This window comes from Wyeomyia smithii, chromosome 1 (assembly GCF_029784165.1).
Source record: "Wyeomyia smithii strain HCP4-BCI-WySm-NY-G18 chromosome 1, ASM2978416v1, whole genome shotgun sequence".
In the NCBI taxonomy this organism is placed as follows: Eukaryota; Metazoa; Arthropoda; class Insecta; order Diptera; family Culicidae; genus Wyeomyia; species Wyeomyia smithii.
Window position 1 is genome coordinate 77,269,274 of NC_073694.1, and position 23,659 is coordinate 77,292,932.

Here is a 23,659-nt window from a genome sequence, read left to right on the forward strand (position 1 = left end):
GAGAGTACGACCGCGTGCATTATTTCGTTGACAAAGGTTGACTAACTCCATTCCATCAACGAGATCTTGCAACACTCAGGGTAGATTCACTAGTGATCTATTGAAGTAGTGGCTGATTATAATCACCGCAAACAAGAACTTTATCTTCAATACTTGCCATGTGTACAGCTTTTTTGCAGAGGCAATGTGAGCGTGAATCACATCAACATCGCGGCTCATGCATCAGGATAGCGAGTGTAATTTCGAACCCGTTCATAACGTTAGACGGACTCAACAAAGGCAGCATGCATGTCCGCACAGTGGCGTCCTATCGTCATAAAAGTTGTGATAACTTGCTAAATATACGATGAAAAGAATACGTTAATTGTGCTTTCAATAACCAGTATTTATTATACGATATGAACTGCTCTTAGTCTGTCAAGTGTGTGTCCTGTTTTCCTGTCGTACCTGTATTGACATTAAGTTAGCCCAGTGATTGCTCTTACTCACGGACTACCACATCTACCTTTTTCTATAATTTTGTTGAATCTCTTACAATACAAAATCTTTAAACTTATCTGCGATCCGGCGAGCACGTTGCTCCTTAACTATAGAAGTGTCCTTCTGTTGATCGTCTACTACAAAACCTTTGAAACCCAATCCATCTTCATCCTCTGAATCTGGTCCCACCATTTCTTCGGAGATCGCTTGAGAGGTAACTTCCAGGCCCTGCGTTTTCTCTGGTGTTTCCCTTGGGTCGTTAATCTTCTTCACGTGAGCAACGTTGCGATCGAAAACTCTTCCGTTGTCTTGATCCTCGATTCTTACTCTTGCTCCAGAACGATTGACGACCTTGAACTTTATTGGATTAAATGTTGTTGTAAGTTTGTTGCCTGGAACAAGATTTCGCATATGAACTGTATCTCCCACCTTGACTGATGAATCCACGGCTTTTCTTCTCAAATCTTCATGCTCTTTCTGTTTTGCTTTCAGCATTCTATCGCCATCGCTGTATTCAGTGCTAGGTAGTGCGGTTTCGACATCTTGCAGCGATGGTATTTTCGATCTGATAGTTCTGCCGTAGCAAAGTTCCGTTGGCGTCTTACCCGTCGATGAGTGTGGTGTTGTGTAGTACATAACGAGGTAGTCTTGTAAATTCTGCTTCCAATCACGGTTTAGCGAGTGACTTATCTGTAGGCGCTTCGCAATTCTTTTGTTTCGGCAGTAGATTTCTAGTTCTTTTCCGACAAATTGCCTCGCATTATCAAGCGTTATTGTACGTGGGTATCCAAGTCAAGTGAAAATTCGGTCAAGACGTGTCACGGTGTTTTTAGCTGTTATTTTATACATAATTTCCACTTCTTTGTATCAACTAAAATATTCCACGATAACAAGTAGGTTTTCGCCTGATGGAAGTGGACCCATAAAATCTATGGCCACGTCAACCCATGGCTTTTCAGACATCATTCTACGCGACATTTGGACCGGTTTACCAGGTAACCCGACTAATTGACACCCTTCACAATTCTTGACATATGCCGTGACATCTGCATCCATCCGGGGCCACCACACTCTATCCCGCAACCTACGTTTCATCAAGGATTCACCAGGATGTTCTTAATGTGACAGATCTAGCATCCTCTTCCGCAATCGTTCTGGTATAACCAGTTTACTTCCATGTACTAGAAGGTCTCCAACAAGTCCTAATTCGGTTCGAAACGGCTCAAATGGTTTAACCTCCTGCCCCGTCCATGAACCCGATCGCAAAGCCTCAACCACCAGCTGTAACTGTTGATCCGTTTCTACCATGCTCTCAATTTCTCCAACATCCACAGCTACCGATTCCGTGACCGCCAGAATGAGAAACTTGCTGTCCTTTTCGAATTCTACTGCGTTATCCTCTTCCACTAGTCGAGAAAATGAATCTGCGACGTTGCTTGAGCCCTTTCTATATTTAACAACGAATGTGAAAGATTGTAGGCGTAACACCCATCGTTCTATCCTAGTGCATGGTCTAGAATACGGCGAGAAAATGACTTCTAGGGGTTTGTGGTCGGTTTCTAATTCGAACTTTCGACCAATTAGGTAAACTGACAATCGTTCTACCGCCCAAACGATTGCCAGAGCTTCGCGCTCCGTCTGGCAGTATCGTTTCTCTGTTGCAGTGAGGCTTTTACTAGCGTAGCAGATAATACGAGGATCATCATCATTGATGCCTTCAAATTGAACAAGTACTGCGCCTAAAGCTACTGGAGACGCATTCGTGATCACCCTTGTTCGCAAAGAATTGTCAAAAAAATGTAATGTTCGAATATCACTAATAACATTTTTCAATCTCTCAAACGACTGTTGATGAAACTCATGCCAATGGAACTGTTTGATGGATTGCGTCAACTCTCGCAATGGAACGGTAGCTGTGGCTAAGTCTGGAATAAACCGCCCAACAAACGTCACCAGCCCGGGGAAACTGCGAACCTCCTCAGCAGTTTTCGGTGCCCGAAATCTTTGCAGAGCTTCAATTTTACTTGGAGTTGGTCGTATGCCTTCCTCCAAGATGACATGTCCCAGAAATTCAATTTCCGTAGTCTTAAAGATGCATTTCGTGTGATTCAACAACACTTCTTTTTCCTTAAGTGTTGCTAAAACCTGTTGCAATGCATTGTCGTGCTCTTCTTCTGTTTTCCCATATATAACGATGTCGTCAATATAATTGATCGTATTTTCGCAACCCGCCAAGATCTGTTCTAATGCCTTCTGAAACATTTCAGGCGCGCAGCTTACGCCGAACATCAGTCGCTTGAAACGATAGAGACCCTCGTGGGTGATAAACGTTGTTATATCTCGGCAGTCCACCTCGAGCTCCACTTGGTAGTAAGATTCCTTAATATCAAGCCGGCTGAAAAACTTTGCTGCCTTGAGTCGAGGTAGGAAATCTTCTATGGTCGGCATCATATGGCGTTCTCGTCGTATGGCCTGATTTGCACGTCTCATGTCTACGCATAGACGAAGGTCTCCATTATCTTCCACGATCGTTACTAGGGGTGACACCCATTCACTAACTCCAGTGACTGGTTCAATTATATCCGTAGCGAGAAGTGTCGACAATTTGTCTTCAATACGTGTGAGAAGAGCAATGGGTGGACGTCTGACATGTTGTACGACAGGAGTTATAGTTCTATCGATGGGAATTCTTAGTTTGAGATCCTTAATCTTCGGAAAAGGTCTCTTATCATCTACTAGTTGATTCACCCTACGTGACTGCATACTAGGTAAACCAATAGACAATGCTTCGAGCTTTGTAGCAGTAAATCGCCCTAGTAAGGGTTGTGATCCTCCCTGCACTACATAAAAGCAATCGTACCTTTCCACTCGCTTTCCGGCGTCTTCTACCAAAATAAGTGCCTCGAACATTCCACCTATAATTAATAACAAAAAACACTAATTTCTAGTTCTGAAAAATATATAAATATCCGAGACACAAACCTACAGTCAATGGTTCTGAATAACGCCCATATGCACGGAATGTTTGATCCGTTTCTTTGCGAAAGTTTTCAACTTTTACTCCATGAGTTTACATAAAGGCCCACGTCCTGTCATCCAGGATATTCTTGGTACTTCCCGAATCGATAAGCATTTGAATCATGACTTCTCCCACTTTCACCCACAGAAATTCGTCACCGTTTCCAATACTAAAGATGAAATTAGCTTTTGACGGCTTTTCCTCCTCACTGTTCTGAACTCGCATAATACCATGTAGTTTCGGCTTCATTGCTCGCCAATCCGTTGTAGTGTGATTTTCGTTTTTGGTAATTTGAAATTGTTCGATCGATCGTGCAGCATTTCATCCAGAAATGACCTACCTTTTTACATTTATTACATTTCTGATTTTTAGCAGGACACTTGGGGTCATTTCCGTAGTGATTCTTCTGCCCACATTGAAAACATTCCCCGGTGGAGCCTTTTGACGGACCTTGAATCTTGTAGACATTCGCTCCATTATCTGTCCAGTAACTGGGTTTTGAGCGATCTGTATTTAATGAAGTTGTAACAGAGTTCATTTGATGCGACTGATACTTCACTGCTTCATACGAACTGATCATCCGAGTTAGTTCCTCTAGCGTCAGTGACTCTTTTTGTAACAGCCTCTCTTTAAGCTCAGGTGGTGAGAATAAAATTATCTTGTCAACGACAGCAATATTGCGACTCTCCTCTTTGGTACTTCCGATATCGCATTTTTTGAGCTGTCTCAAGCAAGCGCCACAATAACTTTTCCAAAGACTCATTTTCCATCGGTGTCGTATTCCAATAAGAATTCCTTTCGAAAGCAGCATGCTGCTTGGGAGAAAAATACTCGTCAAGCTTCTCGATAGCAGTTTTATATGGGTCGATCTTCCTCTCCGTGTCTTCTTCGACGTCCGCTCCCGGTAAAGAGGCGAATATTTCTTGTACATCAGGACCGGCTCGAGCTAGGAAAATATTCTTTAGTCGAGTTTTGTCCTTCTCCCCGTTAGCCGCTGCTATGTATCCAAAATTTCGTTTATACTTTTGCCATTCATCTCGAACGATGTTGTTCGGAATCGACCTGAATTTAAATTGAGCTATGTCCCATTTGTGCATAATTCCTTCGAATGTTCGGTTTTTGATTCTTTTATTTGAGTTGAAAATACCGGTCACCGGTCAAACCTTTATGCGGTTTCTCTCAAACTCGCAGTTAGCTGCTTTGTTTCGGTCTTTCTCGACCTAACGGTGTCTTGCCTTGTTCCTGTCTACTCGACCTACAAGCCCGTTACCCGTTACGGTCTTTTACGACCTCACGGCCTTCTGCCTGATACGGTCTTAATGTGACCTATGCCGTGCTATGCACCGACTTTTTGTGACTCCCTAGAATAAACGAAAACGAACGGAGTTAGATTCCAGTAGGATTTTTTTTTCTTCCCCCCATGCGAGTCTCGAGTCCACCATTTTATTTATCACCCAAGACAAAAAAAAATCACAAAACTCGTATTTTATGTCACTTTTATGACGATTTCTCTGAGAATATTACCTGTAAAAACGCTCCGATCTTAATGCTCGTCGCCAGATGTGATAGCTTGCTAAATATACGATGAAAAAAATACGTTAATTGAGCTTTCAATAACCAGTATTTATTATACGATATGAACTGCTCTTAGTCTGTCAAGTGTGTGTCCTGTTTTTCTGTGGTACATGTATTGACATTAAGTTAGCCCAGTGATTGCTCTTACTCACGGACTACCACAAAAGTAAAGAAAGTAATTGAGAAACCAATTAGTATTATTATACTGAACCATGCAAAAAACGCCAGTGTTACGTACGTATGTTTATACTAGAATTGCACACGCAAAAGTTCAAGCTTTAATCATCCAATGTGTCCTTTCAATTCGCACAGAATTTGCTCTGATTTCGCACAACCAATGCGTGATACGCATAACGCAAAAGTTGTACAAGGAATACATTGACAGAGATCAAAATCAGAATATGTATCATATACACAAAAATCGTTATGTCCCGGTAAACTTCGGCTTCGGGCGAACGATCAGTTTCGAGGCGCTCAAAAAACCGTTCTTTACTTTCGCGAGCCGGTGCGTATCAACGGCTCGTGCATCCCTAAAAATGGTCATCAACCGAAACAGCCAATGGCGAGCCTTGTTGCCGCGAAAGTTATTGACGCTGGTGCCAGTAACGCAGAACCGAATGCATGTGAATGAAACCAGAGTCATGATTAAATGCAAAATGTTTTGGACTAATCTCATGTTCTTGTTTATTGTTAATGATTGAATGATGTTTTTAAATGACCTGATTCATGAAAGTGAATCGATCAGAAAATAATTTCTTCAATGGAATCAGTACCCAACTTATCAGTATTGATTGCTGGTTGCACTGTTTTAACGATGCCAACCTTCTGAACATCGGCTGATGCTTTATAAGTGTAGTGGTTTGGAGCTGCGCAATACATTCAAAACACACTAGAGCATCAAATGCGTTATGCCCAACGCACATGCGTTGTACTGGTACCAATTTTAATCAGTAAATGCGCTAATTTCGCTCGTAAATGATCTGGTTACGCACACTCCAACTTTTGCGTGCAGGGTGTGAACGGATAATTCTCACCAAAAGTGACCCAACGTTGCACTTTTCTCGGGACAGTCCCGTATTTCGTTCTGCCTTAGAACACATCCCGCGCTCATCTAAAGTGTACCGCACGTGTTTAAAATGTTAGCGTTTGAAATTAAGAGTATTATTGTATTGAACCATTTCTGTGAATGTTGGTGCTGGTCAAAAGGCCGCAGAGTAATTGCTCGTCGAGTTCGACGCTTCTACGTTGGCTTGCGAAAAAACTCATTTTAATCCCTGAAAAATTTTTCGGAAATATTCACAGAAATGGTTAAAAAACTATAATAATGGTCTTCTTTTTTTCCCTGTTTGAGCTCTAAGGCAAAACCTGTGTTTACTAGTGTAATATTGGAAATAAAGAAACTACTTTTACGAAGAGTGTTAAGTGTAATTTTGGTGGGGTGGAAAAACGCATCAACAACAATATTCAAGATGCTTGCAATATAATTTCTAAAAATATTAAATAGCGGATTAATTTCCACTGGCGAATCACGATGAAAAACAGAAGGCAAGAAAATGAATCTACGAAAAACGAGGCAAAATAAAAACTTTCCACGTAAAAACGCGCAAACTCTTGACTCGTTTTTGTTTTTCGTTTTCGGGAGCAGAAGGGGGCCGTAGGGCCAAGTCTCCAGTGATTAATTACTTTCCTTGCTGTACCAGGAGAGAAATGTAGATTTGGCATCGCAGAATAATAACCTCAGGGGTCTAATGAATCCTGCTTGGGACTGCCGGATAGTAAGATAAGTTGTTGAATATAGGGGATAGTCGAAGTAACAGTGATAATAGTTGCAGATAGGGAAGGAAAGGAAGAAGTAGACATATATGAGGAGAGATATCTGTCATTGATAGGTTTTATAATTTCAGTAATGTGTTAGTGTAACAATATATATTAAAAAAAGACATTCATACATACATACATACATACACATAAAAAGAAACACATATACATACATATATACATAAGAACACATATTACCAAGATCAAAAAAAAAGATCAAAATAATGGTCGCAGTGGTCCAAATCTTACAAAAAAAAAAACACATATACATCAGAACTCATATACATACACAAACACATAAGAGTAGAGTGTCGTTACGTGGGAAAAACTAAACTTGATTGCAGAAGGCCAAAACTAAGCTGTTCTCGCTCCATCCCATCGGAAGTCGATCGAATTTATTTATTCTTGCGAAGTTCATGGCACCTTCCAGTGCGTACTTGGAGTCGTGCGAAGTTAAATCTGACTTACTAGAACTGTTCAAATAAAATAAAACATTCGCAGCTGGTTGCCGGGTTTCCTGCTTTTCTCTGCGCACCGCACCTTACACGCTCCTTCAATTTTACCCTAAACCTTTTTTAACGAAACAGAGTGATATTAAACTCAGTTTAGAGTTAAATTAAATGAGCGTGTACACGGTAAGAAAAGAAAACCAAAAACATCATATCAATATATATATAATATACATCATGATATGATGTTTTTGGGAAAACCCATTAATGGGTACTTTTTTAACCATTTTACCAAAAATTCGTATTCTTATACGAGCTCGATGTGAAGACCCCTTAAACGACGCAGTACCGATCCTCTTTGAAAGTCCTTCCATGGCAATTGTTGACAAATAATAAACAAAACAGATCGTAGAAGTAACGCTTGCGAACAAATCGACAGAGTTAAAACGACGCTTGAAGTTTTTTTCACCCATTAATGGGTAAACAAATGACCCTTTTTTTTAAACATGTCTTTCTAATGCGTACAATTTTACCCATTTCACAATTTTAAATTTACCCATTTTTTGACAGCCGCATATGACTGCAAAAAATGGGTACAATACCCATTAATGGGTTTTCTTACCGTCTTACCGTGTACAACACAGACTCTTGTTTCGAATACTACGGCTACTACAACTGCACAGAATCAAGAAGTATGTATTTGTCACTTTCTAGATGAGAACCGACCTTGCACAATGTGGTCTGGTCCACGTGTGAAGAGAATTCACCAAAACTTTTAACAATTAACCCTCTCTTTACCATGGTTGCTCTAGAGCACCACAAGTTTGGATGTGTGTATCGTTACGAATTATTAAGAGCAAGCGCACCGGTAAGTTGCCATTTGAGTTGCTATTTTCACAACGCTGGCCGTTGCTATTTTGGATAGCAACCGATGTTCGCACCGGTCGTTGCTATTGGAGATTACCAATTCATCTATTTCTTTTTAACCCCGGCAGTTGTTAATTTCTAAAGACCGTCACTAGCTAGCATTAGCAAAGTTTTTGTGTGTGTCGTATTTCCCAAAAACTCTGCGCATCTAGTAATAACCAATTTATCAGTCCGTCAATTGTTTCCGGAATGATCTGCGTTCTTTCTGCTTCATAAAATATCCCCTTTATTTCAAGCCACTCTGTTTTAACTTTGTTTCCGTTCTCCCAAATTATCGATACCACAATTCTGTTGCAGGTTCCTTCGTTTGTGCGTGCATGGATTTTTTTTTATCCTTGTATGTTTAATTAAAGTAATTGCGTTAGACCGTGGAACGTTTCGTAACGTTGCCTTAAATAACTGTTATACTCAAATTTGGTGAACTGTCATTAATTGTATTTTGTACTTTGTGTTGTCTCGATTCCTAAAATTTGCTATTAATATTTGCAAATTTGCAGCCAAACAAGCTTTAACTGTAAAACGCGGTAATTGTTCTCGAGTATTTGGATGATTCTAGTGACGAAGAAAATGATTTCGCGAAACATTTTTTTTATACGCGAGTATGAAAAGGATTTTTGGAAAGATTCGGGGTGGCTCTCAGCCTGGGAAACGGTAAAATATTGACCGCTATGCTGAGGAAGTTTGCCATCCAGCGTTTAAACAATGTTTTTTTTTCTCGGAAACACCGGTCTATACTACAGACGGTGTTATGAACAGATCCGCAAAGAGTGAGGTCGAAAACTCCAAGTGAACCGTCAAATCGAGGCTCCAAGTGTGCAAAGTAAACAAACTCATGCGTGTTACTTTTCGTACAGAATGTGTGTTGCGATCAGTTTAAATTCTGTGAATCACGTGCAATTATGGTATCAACGAAAAATGTGTTCGTCATGCTCATGTTATGAGTGATGCATTGGAAATTTTTAAAATTGTATGAACAAGCACTGAAACTCAGTAATATATCCTTACAAAGTTTCGAAATTTTCATTACACTTTCTAGTGCGTATGAAAAGTCATGCGAAAATAAATGTGGTTGCCAGAATTGTTTAAAATAAAATATTAGCAAAAGGTTGCCATATTCACTGCTTTTCTCTTTGCGTATCTCTTTATAACACAGTCTCTAGTCTATACCGATGGCCGTTTCCGACGCCGCTTTCGAATTCGTCTTACGTTGTTTTCGAAGATTAAAACAGCTGTAGATGTGAAAAATGGTTTTTTATCCAACAACCGGACGCAACGGGTAAACTGAGACTAACATGCCTTTAAAAGAGTCAGCAGCAATAGTCGGTAATACTCCCGAGCATTTCGCTCAAACCTTCCAGGTTTATTGAAATAATGATATGGTTGACCAATCTTGTGAGGACTTGAGCTTTATGGTCATCTCGAATTTAAAAAAAAAACTATAAATGTTTACTCGCCCGAAAAAACACCCTGTGCAAAATTTCAGCTCAATCGAAATTTAAATAGACTGGTTCACGCCGATACTTGCGTCCTACGACGTGTTTAACCAAGGCAAAGCGTTTCGTCTTCCGGAGCCGACCAATTATGTTTAAAACACTCATTATTTTCAAAATATTGTTACGAACATTTACTATCGAGCACAACAAAACAAACAACAGTTTGACATTATTCATCAAATAGCAACGATGCGGCACGTTGCTGAATTTAATAACTCGCTACTACCCGAGGTGGGGGGACCAACATAGCATCGCCCGGTGCGGTTGCCGCGTTATGGTGGGAGTTGCCAAACTAGCTTTAGAAACTTCAATTTAGCCACTGGTGGGCTTGCTCTAAGCAATCTCGCTCAAATTTCGAAAATATATTCTTGCACACCTAACTTATGTTCCGGCAAAAAATTATCCAAAAATGTACAGTCAAGAATTTATTAGAGTATCAAACATTTGAAAAAGTGCCGTTTTTTTTCTTCGAAAAATAATTCAATATTTTCTATTGTTCATGAGCTATCACCATTCTATTGTTGATCCGTGCAAAAATATTTTCTTATTAATTAGGTGTCACAACACTCCTAAAACAAATTGTAGTCATTTTTCTCATTTTAATCAAGTTTTATGAATGCTCAAACCTTGGTGCACAAGAGCACCACTGGGCGAATAACAACAAAAATGAAGTTGTTCCCAACACGTTTGAAAATTTAGAAAAAGTGCTGTTTTCTGAAGAGCACATCGATGCCTTCAATACAATACCGACGTCACGATACGCGACTTGATGAAACCAGAATTACGTTGCTGGACTTTCGTATCGAAATTGCAAACTGGCTCATTCAGCGTGGAAAACAAACAGTAAAGCGTAGAGGTCGACCCCTGAAACAGATGCCTGTAAAAAAATCTCGACTTCCGCTGAAAGCTCCCGAGTTGAACTCCAGATTAGATGGTGTTGCTCACTGGCCTGTAGCATGTGACGAGCGATCACGTTGTTACCATTGTGATTCTCGTAGCCATTTTACATATTTCTGTTGCTCGAAATGTGGAAGGCCGTTATGCCTTTTAAGAGACCGTAATTGCTTTACAGCATAGCATACATAATATAAAATATTATTCCGTTCTTTTTTTTACTTTTTATAAGATATCTAGACAAAATAAAGTTAGTTGTTGATTTTGTATTGTTTGTAAAATGTGACTCGTAAGACCCAGTGGTGCTCTACATCACCATTTTGGATTCTATTTTTTTTTTTCGTTCAAACTATAATTTGGAATAAAATAAGAAGGGTTTGTTCAAGCGCTTTCGCTAAAAACCTATTTTTCGATTTTTTTTTTTTTTTTGAGTAAAAACCTTGTGGTAAAGAAAGGGTTAATATTGTCATGAATCCTCCCCACATAGGAGACTGCCGAGATCAGAGTAGGAAGATCTAAAACATAGATATCTGACTCTCATGATCTCCCTTAGCTCCCATTCGCCACCCAGAAGCATGCGCCCTTGGGCTGTCAAAGCTGAAACAACTTTGTGGCTCTATCTTGAATTTGGTTCTATAAAGCTATAAGAACCCAAGATTGGAGTTCAACCACCAAGCTCAGGAAAACGCGCAAACTCTTGACTCCACACAAAAAGGCGTGAGTTTCGGAATCCGCGTGAAAAAACCGTCGAATTATAAAATTTCCGTAAGAAAGACATGTTACACAAACCACAAAAAAACGTGTGAAAAATAGCTTTCGTGTATGTACATTAGGCTGGGACAAAAAATAAATGTTAGCTCCCATGCACTTTTCGTGTTCCTTATGGGTCCCATAACAACTGTGTAACTTTTCAGATCGATCGGTGAAACGCCCGATTTTTAAAGTTTCCATACGATTTTATATGGGAAAATTCACTTTTTCAAAACTTATTCTCTATAAATTCCCAGTTGGGTCCTAAAAATATATCGATACATGATATTTGTAGGAAATTTTCCTGGGAAAAACTCTTCTGAAGACCGTAAGGCGCTACGATGCTTGTAGAAACAGCTATTCACCCCAAACTGATTGAATGTCTGACGGAAGGCTCACAATTGAAATTTTCCAGCAACACTGCTACAGCATGCTGCTATTGCAGACTTGCTTAAGTATGAGAAATAATTTCGCGTGGAATTTATTTTCAAAGTGTGATTTTTGCTCATAGTATCTTCAAGGAAGCCTCCAAGATAAATTTAAGCGATATCATGTCTCATCACATGGTTGAATTTGCAACAGCAGCATGCTGCAGCAGTATTGCTAGTAAAATTCAATGGTGAGCCGTCCGTCAGACATTCAATCAGTTTGGGGTGAATAGCTGTTTCTACAAGCATCGTAGCGCCTTACGGTCTTCAAAAGAGTTTTTTCCAGGAAAATTTCCTACAAATATCATGTATCGATATATTTTTAGGACCCAACTGGGAATTTATAGAGAATAAGTTTTGAAAAAGTGAATTTTCCCATATAAAATCGTATGGAAACTTTAAAAATCGGGCGTTTCACCGATCGATCTGAAAAGTTACACAGTTGTTATAGGATCTATAAGGAACACGAAAAGTGCATGGGGGCGAAAAAATAACACCATCGCTTTTTTCCCATATAACCGTGTCCCAGTCTAATGTACATCCCACGCTCGGTAGTAATCAGTATCTGTAACATCCGCGATGGAGCTTCGACAATCTGATCACTTTACCCTACTATCACTATTTTGTTACTGCTCTTGCATTTATTGAGAGAATTGTTGAATGACTGGCATATTGCATTTTATGTATCATCAGCGGCAAAGCCTGACGCACGGGTTAATGTTAATCTCACTTATTTTCTTATCTCGACCGTAGAACTGTAGGGTAGGCGAATTCCAAGCATAAATGTCTTTGAAGAGAAGAAAACTTTGCCCTGTACTATCAATGAACAAATTTTCTCCCTTTCGAGCCGCGGAGTTGTTTAAATTTATACAATTCTGCAGATAGGTATTCCCAAATATTCGAGCCACAGAAGAACGTTATAAGCAGGTAGTTATACAAACCATCTCTTAACAATCAGATGTTAATGAAATAATCGAATGAAAAAATATTTTGCTTCAAAATAAAATTTTAGGAGGAGAAATCTCTGTATATAATAACTGTCGTTTATAGATTTGTAATTTTCAAGTTATTATTCTCAATAGTAGTGATGAATAATTAAGAATTCAGAACACTAAGGTCGCTTTTTACGCGGATTCCGGAACTTAGGCGTTTTGTTAACGCGGATTCCGGAATTTACGCGGTTTTTTACGCGGATTCCGGAATTTACGCGGTTTTTTTTACGCGGCACGTATCCCCCGCGTAAAAAGCAACTTTAGTGTATTTGTTATCAAATTTAATGAAATTCTTTTTATTGATCATGATTAAATTTTTTGAATTGTCCAAATATCAACGATCTACCAGATCCAAACTATTGTTTCTAACACCAAGCAGCTTGACGCAGTGGTCTCCTGTTATCTATGACGTTATCGGTTTAGTTGAATTGAAGAAGACCATTTTTCAGTATACAACTTCTGGATGTGATGCAGTCCATGTTTATTACTGTCTGCAATGTTTTGTCGGTACCTATTGTCATTTTCGATCATTATCTCTAAATTTATTCATTATATTTAACCAACGGTCTGTCACTAGGACACAAGATGCATTTATTTTCGAACAATCGATGTTATGCACTTTCTGGCACTTTTCCAGGAGATCGTTTCTTGCCTTCGGAAAGTATTATCCTGCTAATACTTTGATTATTTAGGACCCAGTTCTTATAGTCTCCTAATCTCACTTACCAAAGTAGTTCTAAAATTTGGTTTCTATTTTCAGACTAGGTATTCCTTGTCCACCGAACTATAATCCTGCTGATTTTTATGTCCAAATGCTTGCCATTGCACCGAATAAAGAATTGGAATGTAGAGATACAATAAAAAAAATCTGTGATTCCTTTGCGGTTAGTACAATGGCACGAGATGTAATGGAAATCGCGACGGCTGAAAAGCACATTGATGAGTTTTTTCTACAACCGGTGAATGGGGCGAGTAGAACTGGTTATCGGTCGAATTGGTGGACGCAGTTTTATTACGTATTGTGGCGTTCCTGGTTGACGGTATTGAAGGATCCTATGCTAGTTAAAGTACGCTTACTTCAAACTGCCGTGAGTAACGACTATTGAAAAGTTTTAAAAGGCATTTTAGTAATTTCTGAAATTGTTAGATGGTCGCCACTTTGATCGGTTCAATTTACTTTGGCCAAAAGCTGGATCAGGATGGCGTGATGAACATCAACGGCTCGCTATTTCTCTTTCTAACAAATATGACATTCCAGAACGTATTTGCGGTTATTAATGTATTCTCCGCTGAACTGCCAGTGTTCCTACGTGAGAAACGATCACGATTGTTCCGGGTGGATACTTACTTTTTGGGAAAAACTATAGCCGAAGTTCCTCTGTTCATAGCTGTGCCATTTGTGTTTACTTCTATCACCTATCCAATGATTGGCTTACGATCCGGCGTGGAGCATTACATTACAGCTTTATTCATTGTAACCTTAGTTGCGAATGTTGCTACATCTTTTGGTAAAAAAGTATTTCATAATTATAACCTTTGATATATAAATATATTTTTTTTCGTTTTTCAGGTTATTTTATATCATGCGCAAGCTCTTCAGTTTCGATGGCTCTCTCTGTTGGCCCACCGGTGATAATTCCATTTCTAATATTCGGTGGTTTTTTTCTCAATTCGGCGTCTGTTCCAGCCTACTTTGAATATTTATCGTTTTTATCTTGGTTTCGATACGCCAACGAAGCTTTACTTATCAATCAATGGAGCAATGTACAGGCTGGGGAAATAGCTTGCACTCGACTAAACGTAACATGTCCAAGTTCTGGGCAGATAATTCTGGAAACCTTCAACTTCAAAGTGGAGAACTTCAGTTTCGATGTGATATGCTTATGCCTTCTGATTGCGTTATTCCGCCTTGGAGCTTTGTTTTGCCTTTGGCTTCGCTCGAGAAGTAAAGAATAATACTAAACTTCTCGCTGACTAGGAAAATCAATCTCATATCATAGTAAAGGTTGTCATCCTTAGTTTAATAGCAATAGCAAGCAATAGTAAAATTCTACTCGCAATTATTTTATTGTAATAAAAAATCAAATAAAAGATACATTTAAAAAAAGTATTCACCATATTAACTAGTCCGATCTATTATCCGTGTTTGATCCGTTAGCATATCTATGGGTGATACGTCAAAAAACAGTGATTTGAAAAATAAAATTAAAAATGCGAACATTAACAATAGCATAAACCCGTAACTTGGTGCATTCAACATTAAATATCCGAGCAAAAACGAGCATGAAATTATGAACGATGACGTGTAAGATGCCAGTATTCGCAAACAAATCCTCGGACCTAATTGGTCATGTTTCAATACACAAATGCCTTGTGATTTATCGAAAGTTTGTGTAACCATAGGGGGGCTCAATATTTGGCGTCCAAGTTTACCCCACAGATCATCCCGATGCCATAAATCATCCATTTCTTCACTAAACATTAAGTTCAGCTGGCATGACAGTTGGTGCAGAAATCGTACCAAGAACGTGAATTCTGTACTTTTTATTGGCAGTAAAGCAGGATCGCCTGTATATCGAATTCGCGCTTTTTGATTCTTCATTTGTTGTGGCGATAAAGAAAACGACTGAAAAGAAGGTACTGAATAAATGGAATTCTCCCAGGTAGTATTAGTAGTTTTCTCCAGCTGTGTTAATGGCGCATCAATTTGCATAGATTCGCCTTGGAAAAATTCTTCCGTTAGTGGAATCTGAGAAGTGGACATTGTTTAGCTAATATTATTGTTTTATATTCAAATATCACAAACCTGAAACATTCTCGCGAGGGCTTCCAACACTACTTCCAAAATTTCCGGAATCTTTTGTCGATCGCTAAGCATTGCCGCATACATTGGGTCATAATCGAAGTATCCAATCACTTTATGTACATACTTGAGTACTCCACGGTAACGACTTTCCTTTTCTATCTGTATCTGTCTGAGATTCTCTCTTGCTATTATTGTGGAAACGTATATTCTCTTCAGCAACTCCTCGATTTCTTTACTAAACTGATCCCCGAAGAGAAATACATAACTATCATCATGAGCTTCTCCAGTCGATTTATTTCCTGGTGTTCCTGGTCTACCACCAGCACCACCACTTGAGTTGAAAGATTTCCATTCGCCGCTAGATCTGTTAAGAACGCCTACACTTACATTACCCACACTTCGGTTGGAAGCACCACTAATATTAAACGCAGAACTGTTAAAGTTGACGTTATTGTTAGAAGACATAACTTGTTCGTTTTGATTCAGTAAATCAATCAAGTTGCTTTGGCTAAACACTTTTAACAGCCGGAATAACATCAAAACATTTCTGAGTGTCGTCAAATCCATTCGTTCAAAGCGTGGAATCAACTGGATGAAAATTTGAGTATATACGAGCAAATTGTCGGTTATAAAATTTTCGTTTCGAGGAGAAATGGGTATCTCAGTGGTGCTGCTAAGGTCTCGATTAAATGTGTATCGCCAAGGTTGTATGTAGCTAAGCCATAGCTCCAGCACGTCTGAAAACGAACTATCTAATGGCCAACGTGCTATTAACGATTTTACAAAGCTGTAAATTCGGGCATTCATCAACGGTTGTGCTAGCTGTCTTAAATGTATCATTGATGTGTTATCGAGCTCTGCGCTATTACCAAATGAATGAAGTTGCTTAACTAAAATACGCACGCATCGTATAAATTCGTTACTAGGTAGTTCACGAGAATCGTCGACATCTAACCGAAGCCAACAATCAATAAAGAGATAGAGTACACTTTCAGAACGCCAACAATAGCTACGGGAAGATTCGATTGTAGTGTTGCTGACAGTATGTTGATGAGGTGCCGTTGTAGCAGGAGCATGATGATGTATAGCCGATATTAGAAGATATTTCGGTGATTTTGTGGGTCTGAAACAAAATGTGATACAAGCGTGTTATAAAATTACTTTGAATTTTTACAAATGAACAAATGCAATAGCAAACTCTAGTAGCATATTGGTGTGTTAGGAGATGCACTAATGGATATTAGAACTACACTGGTTTGTTTTAATTATTTCAACACATTATTTTTGAATGTCAATTTTATCATGATGTCTACTTCAAACCGTTGCATGAACATTTTTGACGTGTTTCCTACAGGAATATAAATATCTATAAATTATCTATATCTATATTGAGTTTAAGTAAATAGCATTTGTAATACAAGACATCGTTCTGCTCTCAAAAATATGTGTGACATTTGAGGGACAATAATTTTGATTATTTGAGCTCCATCATGATTTCGACCTAACATACTATTTTGAACAAACGAAAATTGCACTTACTGTAGTACTGGTATGGAAGCCGGTGAAGAGACCTTTATACTGCCACACATAATTTGTGGAAGTACAACAGAGTCCGGATGACTAGGCAGAAAGGTACATAGATACTCTGCGGTCAAAATAAGGTATAATGTTTTGGCCTTTTCATTACCAAATGGTGTTATTCCTGAGCATAGTCTTTGTGGAGTAATCAGTCCGTGCAGCACAAAATGCAGCGTAAAGTAATCAAATGCATCTATAATTGTAATTATGAAATCTAAAGTCAGTTTACATTATTCAAATATGCGCTTACTCAAAGCTAGCGACACAATTTGTCTTCTAAATGGATCAACATTGATTAAATCACTATAAAATGCCGAATATCGTCCACTATCTAACAGTTGCTGCATTTTTGGCTGGAATGAAGAAGCAATAATCAGAATTATTTTGTTTCATGCCGATACAGCATACATTTCATACTGGTAGGTATGATATGGGGAGTTCGTATTTTAAAGGGTCATTCAGAAGTCGATAACACAGTCGAAACATAGGGCCGCCAATAGGTATGAAAAAGTTATACAGTACATCAAAATCAAGCGGATGTGTATCTCGCGTAATCGATCGAAGGCCCCAGCCCACACCGGTATTAATACCGAATATGGAATTGACCAACAATGGGTAAATATCTTGTAATTCCTTTATGCTGAAATAACGAGAGTAATTTTTAGTGGGCATTAGCAATACCTTCTTAAAAATGCATTACTACCTGGATCGATCTATGAGAAGACCTAGTTCGGGACATCGCATCATGAGTGGTAAATTGAGTATTTCTAAAATTCTAGCCTAGCAAAAATAAAAACTGTAATTCAAATAGTACAACGATTCAACACACATACCCCCGAGGAATCCATCGTCGCAATACTAGCTGATAACAGGCATATAAAAATATCAAAATCACGAACTCAGCACCCTACAATATTTCCAGCGGTAAAGCAATCTATTTATCAACCGGTAGTGACAATCGCTCTGTTTTTTTGTAACTGAAAGAAATCGTTTTGATGGTTTTGAAACAAATGGCAATTTTGATCATTTTAGCTCCTCTACACTGTAAAAAATCGACACGTTACTGCGAAGTGAATTCCACACCCCTTTGGCATCACGCCATGTTTCAAGGGCTAAAATCTCAACATATGTGTAAACGAGATAGCACATCACCGCTTCTTTTTATACATCTTTATCTTACTGCTGACAGCGGGCACAAATTAATTTGAGCCCAGAACATGAGTTCATTGTCATTCACTGTTACTGAAATATGTTGCTTGATAAATCGCACGGCCATGCAAAATCGCCGATTCGTAAATGAATCAAACGACATAAAAACGGACAAATATTACGACATTTGCCGGAGATAACTATTGTAAGCTGCAACTGTTTATGTATAGGAAACTCCTCGACCTTTGAACTCAATCTGTGTGAAACCTGTAAGCTCAAGGCTCGATGTCAAATTCGTACGGTTTTTCGAAAGCTCACTTATTGGCAAGCCGTCGATAAATTTTTTTTATTGTCAGAGACTGAGTTAGACAACAGCTTCGCCATTTTGATTTCTGTGTATTTTCACATAGAGAGTTCACGCGATACTTCTTCTATGACATTCTGTTTGACGTTGCCAAGTTCACGTAGATACTACGTGATAAAAGATAGTATCCCGCATAATCAAAAACCATTGCTGAAGCGGTAAGGATTTTAACTGTACTTAATGAAGTATGGTAACTGTTCGTGATAATGTTCATCAGTTATTACTGTACTAAACTGAATGACTTTAACTATTTATATTCAGTATCCCCAAATAGGATAGTGAGCACTGTTTGTCCGCCACACCTTCAACGGTTGAAGCTCCATCGAATAACGAAGAGATCCAGTAAACGGTGTAGTCGCAGGTGCTTGTCAAACTATAATGAAAGGTAATCAAATTGGTCACAAATCTTTCGGCTTTAGTATTTATACAATCCTTTTTTCTATCCAGTATCTCCGAGCAGAACGATGTTGAAGTCCACATTGCACGACGACAAATGCAAAACAGCGCCCCTCGCAGCCTGGAAGAATACAAATATGACCAGTCACAAAAAGAAATGTGTAAGATGGCTGGCAAGTGATGATATCTGTAGCTGAAAAACAAAAACATGATTTTGTAAAAAAAAATCGCCACTAACAGTCTTTATATTCAAAACAATATCACGACTATTCCACGAACGATTATCAGAATATAATTCAATATAAATATACCATTCATGAAATGATACCTGAACAACTGGAAACTACTGCAAAATAACATATTCATACTATTTGAAGAATAGTTTTAGTACAAAATTTTGGATTATTAGTTTACCATATCGTGTATAATATCGAAAAAAATATGTTCGGGAAAATCGCTGTTTTTGAATGGTAACCATACCTAACGCCTAGTTCACCAAATGGTGATTTCTCAGTTTACTATGAACTAGATGGTCAAAACTGTAGCTGATATGGTATGTAAATGGTTATGTGACTGTTTTATAAATGGTTAAGATACTATACGGGAAACAATTCGTGTATGGTATTTGTTTATGCGGGATGCATGTGATTTTCACGTAGATGTTATGTTTGTCACATAAATCATGCAATATAACAGAAAATGAATAAGTATAGGAAATTTCACGTAACAATAATGTGAAAAATATTTTGAGTGCAGTTGTCTCCCCTTAGATTAAAAGATAGCGGCCTTTCATAGCCCTGCTTCTATAGCATAAGTATCGATACCACTGTATCGATATTAGCATCGCCCATCCTTAATATCTCGTTTCTATCGTTTCTATAATTTTAATTTCAATCGCCACCGCTTTATTAACAATTTAATAGTTGTAATTGTATTGTTATCATCGTTATTTGAAAAATATAAGCGATTGATTAGTACAGCCGCATTGTTCTGCCAGTGATTATTTCCGCGGTAGGAGGCTAAAACGATGTTACAGTAGTAGCTTTGTTACAGAACTTAACCGTCCAGATTTTGAATACAATACAGGTATTTATTCTCATTTCGCAGATTCAATCCAATTTCAACTTATTGGTACAGAATACTATGGAACCAATGACACTTGGCAGTCCTAGCGCAAGTCCTCTAACGTCAACGAGCGGGTATCTTCCCTCCTTTCTCATGGGTGAAACTCCAGCGACACCTAGAACAAATACGCTGTCTCCAACTAAAGGTAGATCATCATTGGCATTTGCTCAGACTTCGACAAGTTTGGGAACACAATCTCCAGATTATATGAACAGAGCTGGTTTACCATCTAAGTTCGGTGGATTTGGTGGATCTAATTTGAATCAATCGGGAATGAACCACAATAGTAGTGTATCTGGCCCACCTACACAAGGACTTTTTGATTCTTTTCGAAACGAGAAACAACTTTTCCAAACACCAACAAAAAGTTTTCTAGCACAGCAACAACAAAACGCTCCTGGGTCTGCACTTTCTCCGCAAGCGTTTAATCAATCTGGCGGCGACCCCTATCTAAATCAGAGCGGGTTCAATGTGTCGAGAGTCATGTCACCAATACCTGTGGCCCGAGAACAAGATTTTATTCGCAATAACTCTATCATTTCACCGTTATCTCAGTCACACCTGAATTTATCTCAAACCCAAAGTGTTAACGACTATTGGATAACTGTATTCGGATTTCCACAGTCAGCATCCTCAATGATTCTGTCGCATTTTTCTCAGTGCGGTGCAATAATCGACAAAGTGTTTGCAACGCAAAACGGAAATTGGGTTCACCTGAGATTTACTTCAAGACTCGAGTGTGAAAAGGCATTGAATTATAATGGAAAAAATATTGGTCAAAATCTCATGGTAGGAGTGCAGTATTGCAATGATCCAGCTATCATAGGAAAAGAACATACGGAAGAACGCAAAGAGTAAGTACAATGCAGAATTGCGAATTTATTGCTCAAAAATAAAATTATTCTTAATTTTCAAACACTTTTCATAGCTATTCTCTGAGTCGAGTGCGATCATTGACCCACATAGCATACAAAAACGCTCAACATCCGACGAACGTAGTACCTAGTCCAACTGCTCCAAAACGGAGCTCTGGAATTGTTAACAAAGCTATGGATCTATTTTTTGGTTGGTAAATGAATGCTTGAAAGAAGTTTCCTAGTGAAGGAGTCTTGATAAAAAAGAATGTAACTGTTCATCATAGTGTATTGAGATATTGTAGACGGTATGTCAAATATGAAACAGCTATTTTGAAAAAAATTACAGATATTCCGTCTGTTTACAAACTGCCATTGCACAAAATTTATTGCATTCTAAAATGTTTCATTTAAAATATGACAATGCTGCAAACCTTGCTGCCAGTAATTATACATCCGAAAACCACTTAACTAAAAATGTTAATAACTAAAACATTCTTCGAGAAAGGACGCAAACAAATAAATTTCCTTGTTACCGTTAGTTGTGCTTTGATTCAATCGTTTTAAGTATGAATAACTTGATGTCCGTATATCCCAACATTACTTGAGCTCAGAACAACAGTTTTGATTGATTTTGTTTGTTTTGTGATATTATGTATCAGGTTTATATGCCATATAATGCCTATTGATGTTAAAAATCTTCAAGGTTCTGACGATTTGTGGTGTTGAACTTAGAACTTCCATGATTCTCGCAACGACAGCTGTATGCCGCATGCTCATGTAGAAATTAGCATCATATGTTTATTTTCTTTCTAGAAATAAAAAAAAATATCCTATTGCTATAGTTTTCGTACATCTCATGATAAAACAATATTATTCTCGCCAAACATGTGAATTGTTTGATTGAAACAATAAAGTTCTTCAACCAACAAATATTATTGGTAATGGTAGAATACAATCGTATACGCAATCAACGGGTGACCTTTTATTGCTTGTACGTTCGTTATTGTTGCTATTTTTCAAGTTGCAAAACCAAAACACAACCGAACACGAAATCTTCTAATGTCGAAAACAAATCTTAAGTGATATTTTATTGTTGTGTAAGGGGTTGCCGCTCGCAATTAAGTTGTTTAGCTATTCACGGATTTCTGATTTTTATATATCAGCTAAAAGAGTGTAAAAAAATTTCATATCATTGTCCTTCGAGTTTTAAATGAAGAATTAGAAAAGCGCTCGAAATCGCTTAAATGACAGTTGGTACATGGGCGAACTGTCATTGTAGCCATTTCGAGCAGATTTCGAGTAGTTTTAATTCGTGATTTAAAAATTGTAGGACAACGATAGAAAATTTTCGAAAATCACGTTTTGCTTAGAAAAAGCAGCTCTTTCAAATGATACAAAAACTGATTAGTGATGGGAAACTTATCGATAATATCGATAAATGCGGGACATCGATATTATCGTTATTTTTTTTACGTTAACGATAACTATCGATATTATAAGGGTGAGCACAAGTCGGTGCGGCTGGTTACTGGAGGAGACCCAAAAGAAGGAGACCTCACCTACCCTACCCCAGGAGTTGCTTTTGCCGCTGGGTATTTGTTGGGTGCGTTGGGTGCTGAGTTTCTGAGAAAAAATGGTAACTAAAAAGGTATTTATAGTTTTTAGTTTCCTAAAAACAAATGAACTCGACAACATAGTACTGGAGAACTTTAAAAAAATATCTAAACTTTTTGCACCATCTCATAAAAAGCAATGATACGAAATTGTAAAAAAATGCATTTTCTTCGGCTTGCCAACTCTTATAATATGATGGACATGCATAGCGGTAGTCTATTGGTAACTCTCTGGTAATTGTTTAGTTTAACTGGGAACTGTTTAAGTTTAAAGTATCTGTCAACAAACAATTTTTAGTTCCACTAAAAATCCAAATCAACAAAATTGTTGCGCCAAAAAAAGTGTGCTGATTTTTACAGCGGGTAGACAAAATAATTGAGATAAATAAAACTCTCAAATTTTAAATTGCCAGAACTTTGCGAAAAATGAATCAATTTTGATGACCGGTTTCATTTCACTGGAAAACTATCCTAGTTTCCTAGTATTACTTGGGAACTTGGTGTGACCAACCTACACCGAAAATGTTTCGTATTTCAAGAGTGTGTGTCAAAGTGTACATTTTAGCAACGCATAGAACGTTTAAGGCAGCTAAATTGTCTATCTAAAATACTTCATTTAAAAGAATCTGAGATCACCGATATTATCTGAAATCATTTTTCGTTTTTAAATTATATTTTTTTCAGAGTAGGATCCTAAAATCATTTTTTATATTTTTGAAGGAAAGTTCAGATAATTTTTACTAAGATAAATTCCTTCATAAGAAAAAGGCTCAAATACAGTTAGGTTTTCTTACGCGGGGGATACATGCCTCGTGGAAAAAAACATGTTAAATCAAAAATCCTCTTGATAAACCGCTTTAATTCAAAAATTCGTGTAAAAAACCACGTTAATTTGAAAATCTGCACAGATAACCTTTAAGAGAAAATCCGCGTGAAAATAATCTGA

At 38.1% G+C, this 23,659-nt stretch overlaps 3 protein-coding genes across 14 annotated transcripts in view; 2 read left to right on the forward strand and 1 right to left on the reverse strand.

Annotated features, from left to right (window-relative positions):
- Positions 1–14,933, forward strand: part of LOC129718679 (protein white) — a 57,690-nt gene extending 42,757 nt beyond the window's left edge. For all 9 annotated transcript variants that reach the window (XM_055669695.1, XM_055669697.1, XM_055669703.1 and 6 more), the window contains 3 exons: positions 13,586–13,913; positions 13,973–14,333; positions 14,396–14,933. In XM_055669695.1, the coding sequence (XP_055525670.1) occupies positions 13,586–13,913; positions 13,973–14,333; positions 14,396–14,781 (1,075 nt within the window). In that variant the 3' untranslated portion in view covers positions 14,782–14,933. The remainder of the gene's footprint in view (positions 1–13,585; positions 13,914–13,972; positions 14,334–14,395) is intronic.
- On the reverse strand, positions 14,874–19,691 carry LOC129718678 (sphingomyelin phosphodiesterase 4). Of its 2 annotated transcripts, XM_055669693.1 has the most exons (8): positions 19,599–19,691; positions 18,043–19,239; positions 17,913–17,989; positions 17,627–17,849; positions 17,460–17,562; positions 17,171–17,402; positions 15,632–16,754; positions 14,874–15,574 (listed from the first exon to the last, which is right to left on the reverse strand). In XM_055669693.1, exons 2-8 carry the CDS (start codon positions 18,055–18,057, stop codon positions 14,945–14,947), a joined length of 2,403 nt encoding a protein of 800 aa, XP_055525668.1. In that variant the 5' UTR covers positions 18,058–19,239; positions 19,599–19,691; the 3' UTR covers positions 14,874–14,944. The 2 variants fall into 2 exon arrangements, with proteins under 2 accessions (XP_055525668.1, XP_055525669.1); XM_055669694.1 differs by lacking the exons at positions 17,913–17,989; positions 18,043–19,239; positions 19,599–19,691 and having other exon boundaries at positions 17,618–17,757.
- Positions 19,692–19,961: 270 nt separating this feature from the next.
- Positions 19,962–21,530, forward strand: LOC129718680 (nucleoporin Nup35). 3 transcript variants are annotated; one of them, XM_055669707.1, is made up of 3 exons: positions 19,962–20,156; positions 20,226–21,097; positions 21,172–21,530. In XM_055669707.1, exons 2-3 carry the CDS (start codon positions 20,262–20,264, stop codon positions 21,314–21,316), a joined length of 981 nt encoding a protein of 326 aa, XP_055525682.1. In that variant the 5' UTR covers positions 19,962–20,156; positions 20,226–20,261; the 3' UTR covers positions 21,317–21,530. The 3 variants fall into 3 exon arrangements, with proteins under 3 accessions (XP_055525682.1, XP_055525681.1, XP_055525680.1); XM_055669706.1 differs by having other exon boundaries at positions 19,962–20,153; XM_055669705.1 differs by having other exon boundaries at positions 19,963–20,129.
- Positions 21,531–23,659: the final 2,129 nt, after the last annotated feature.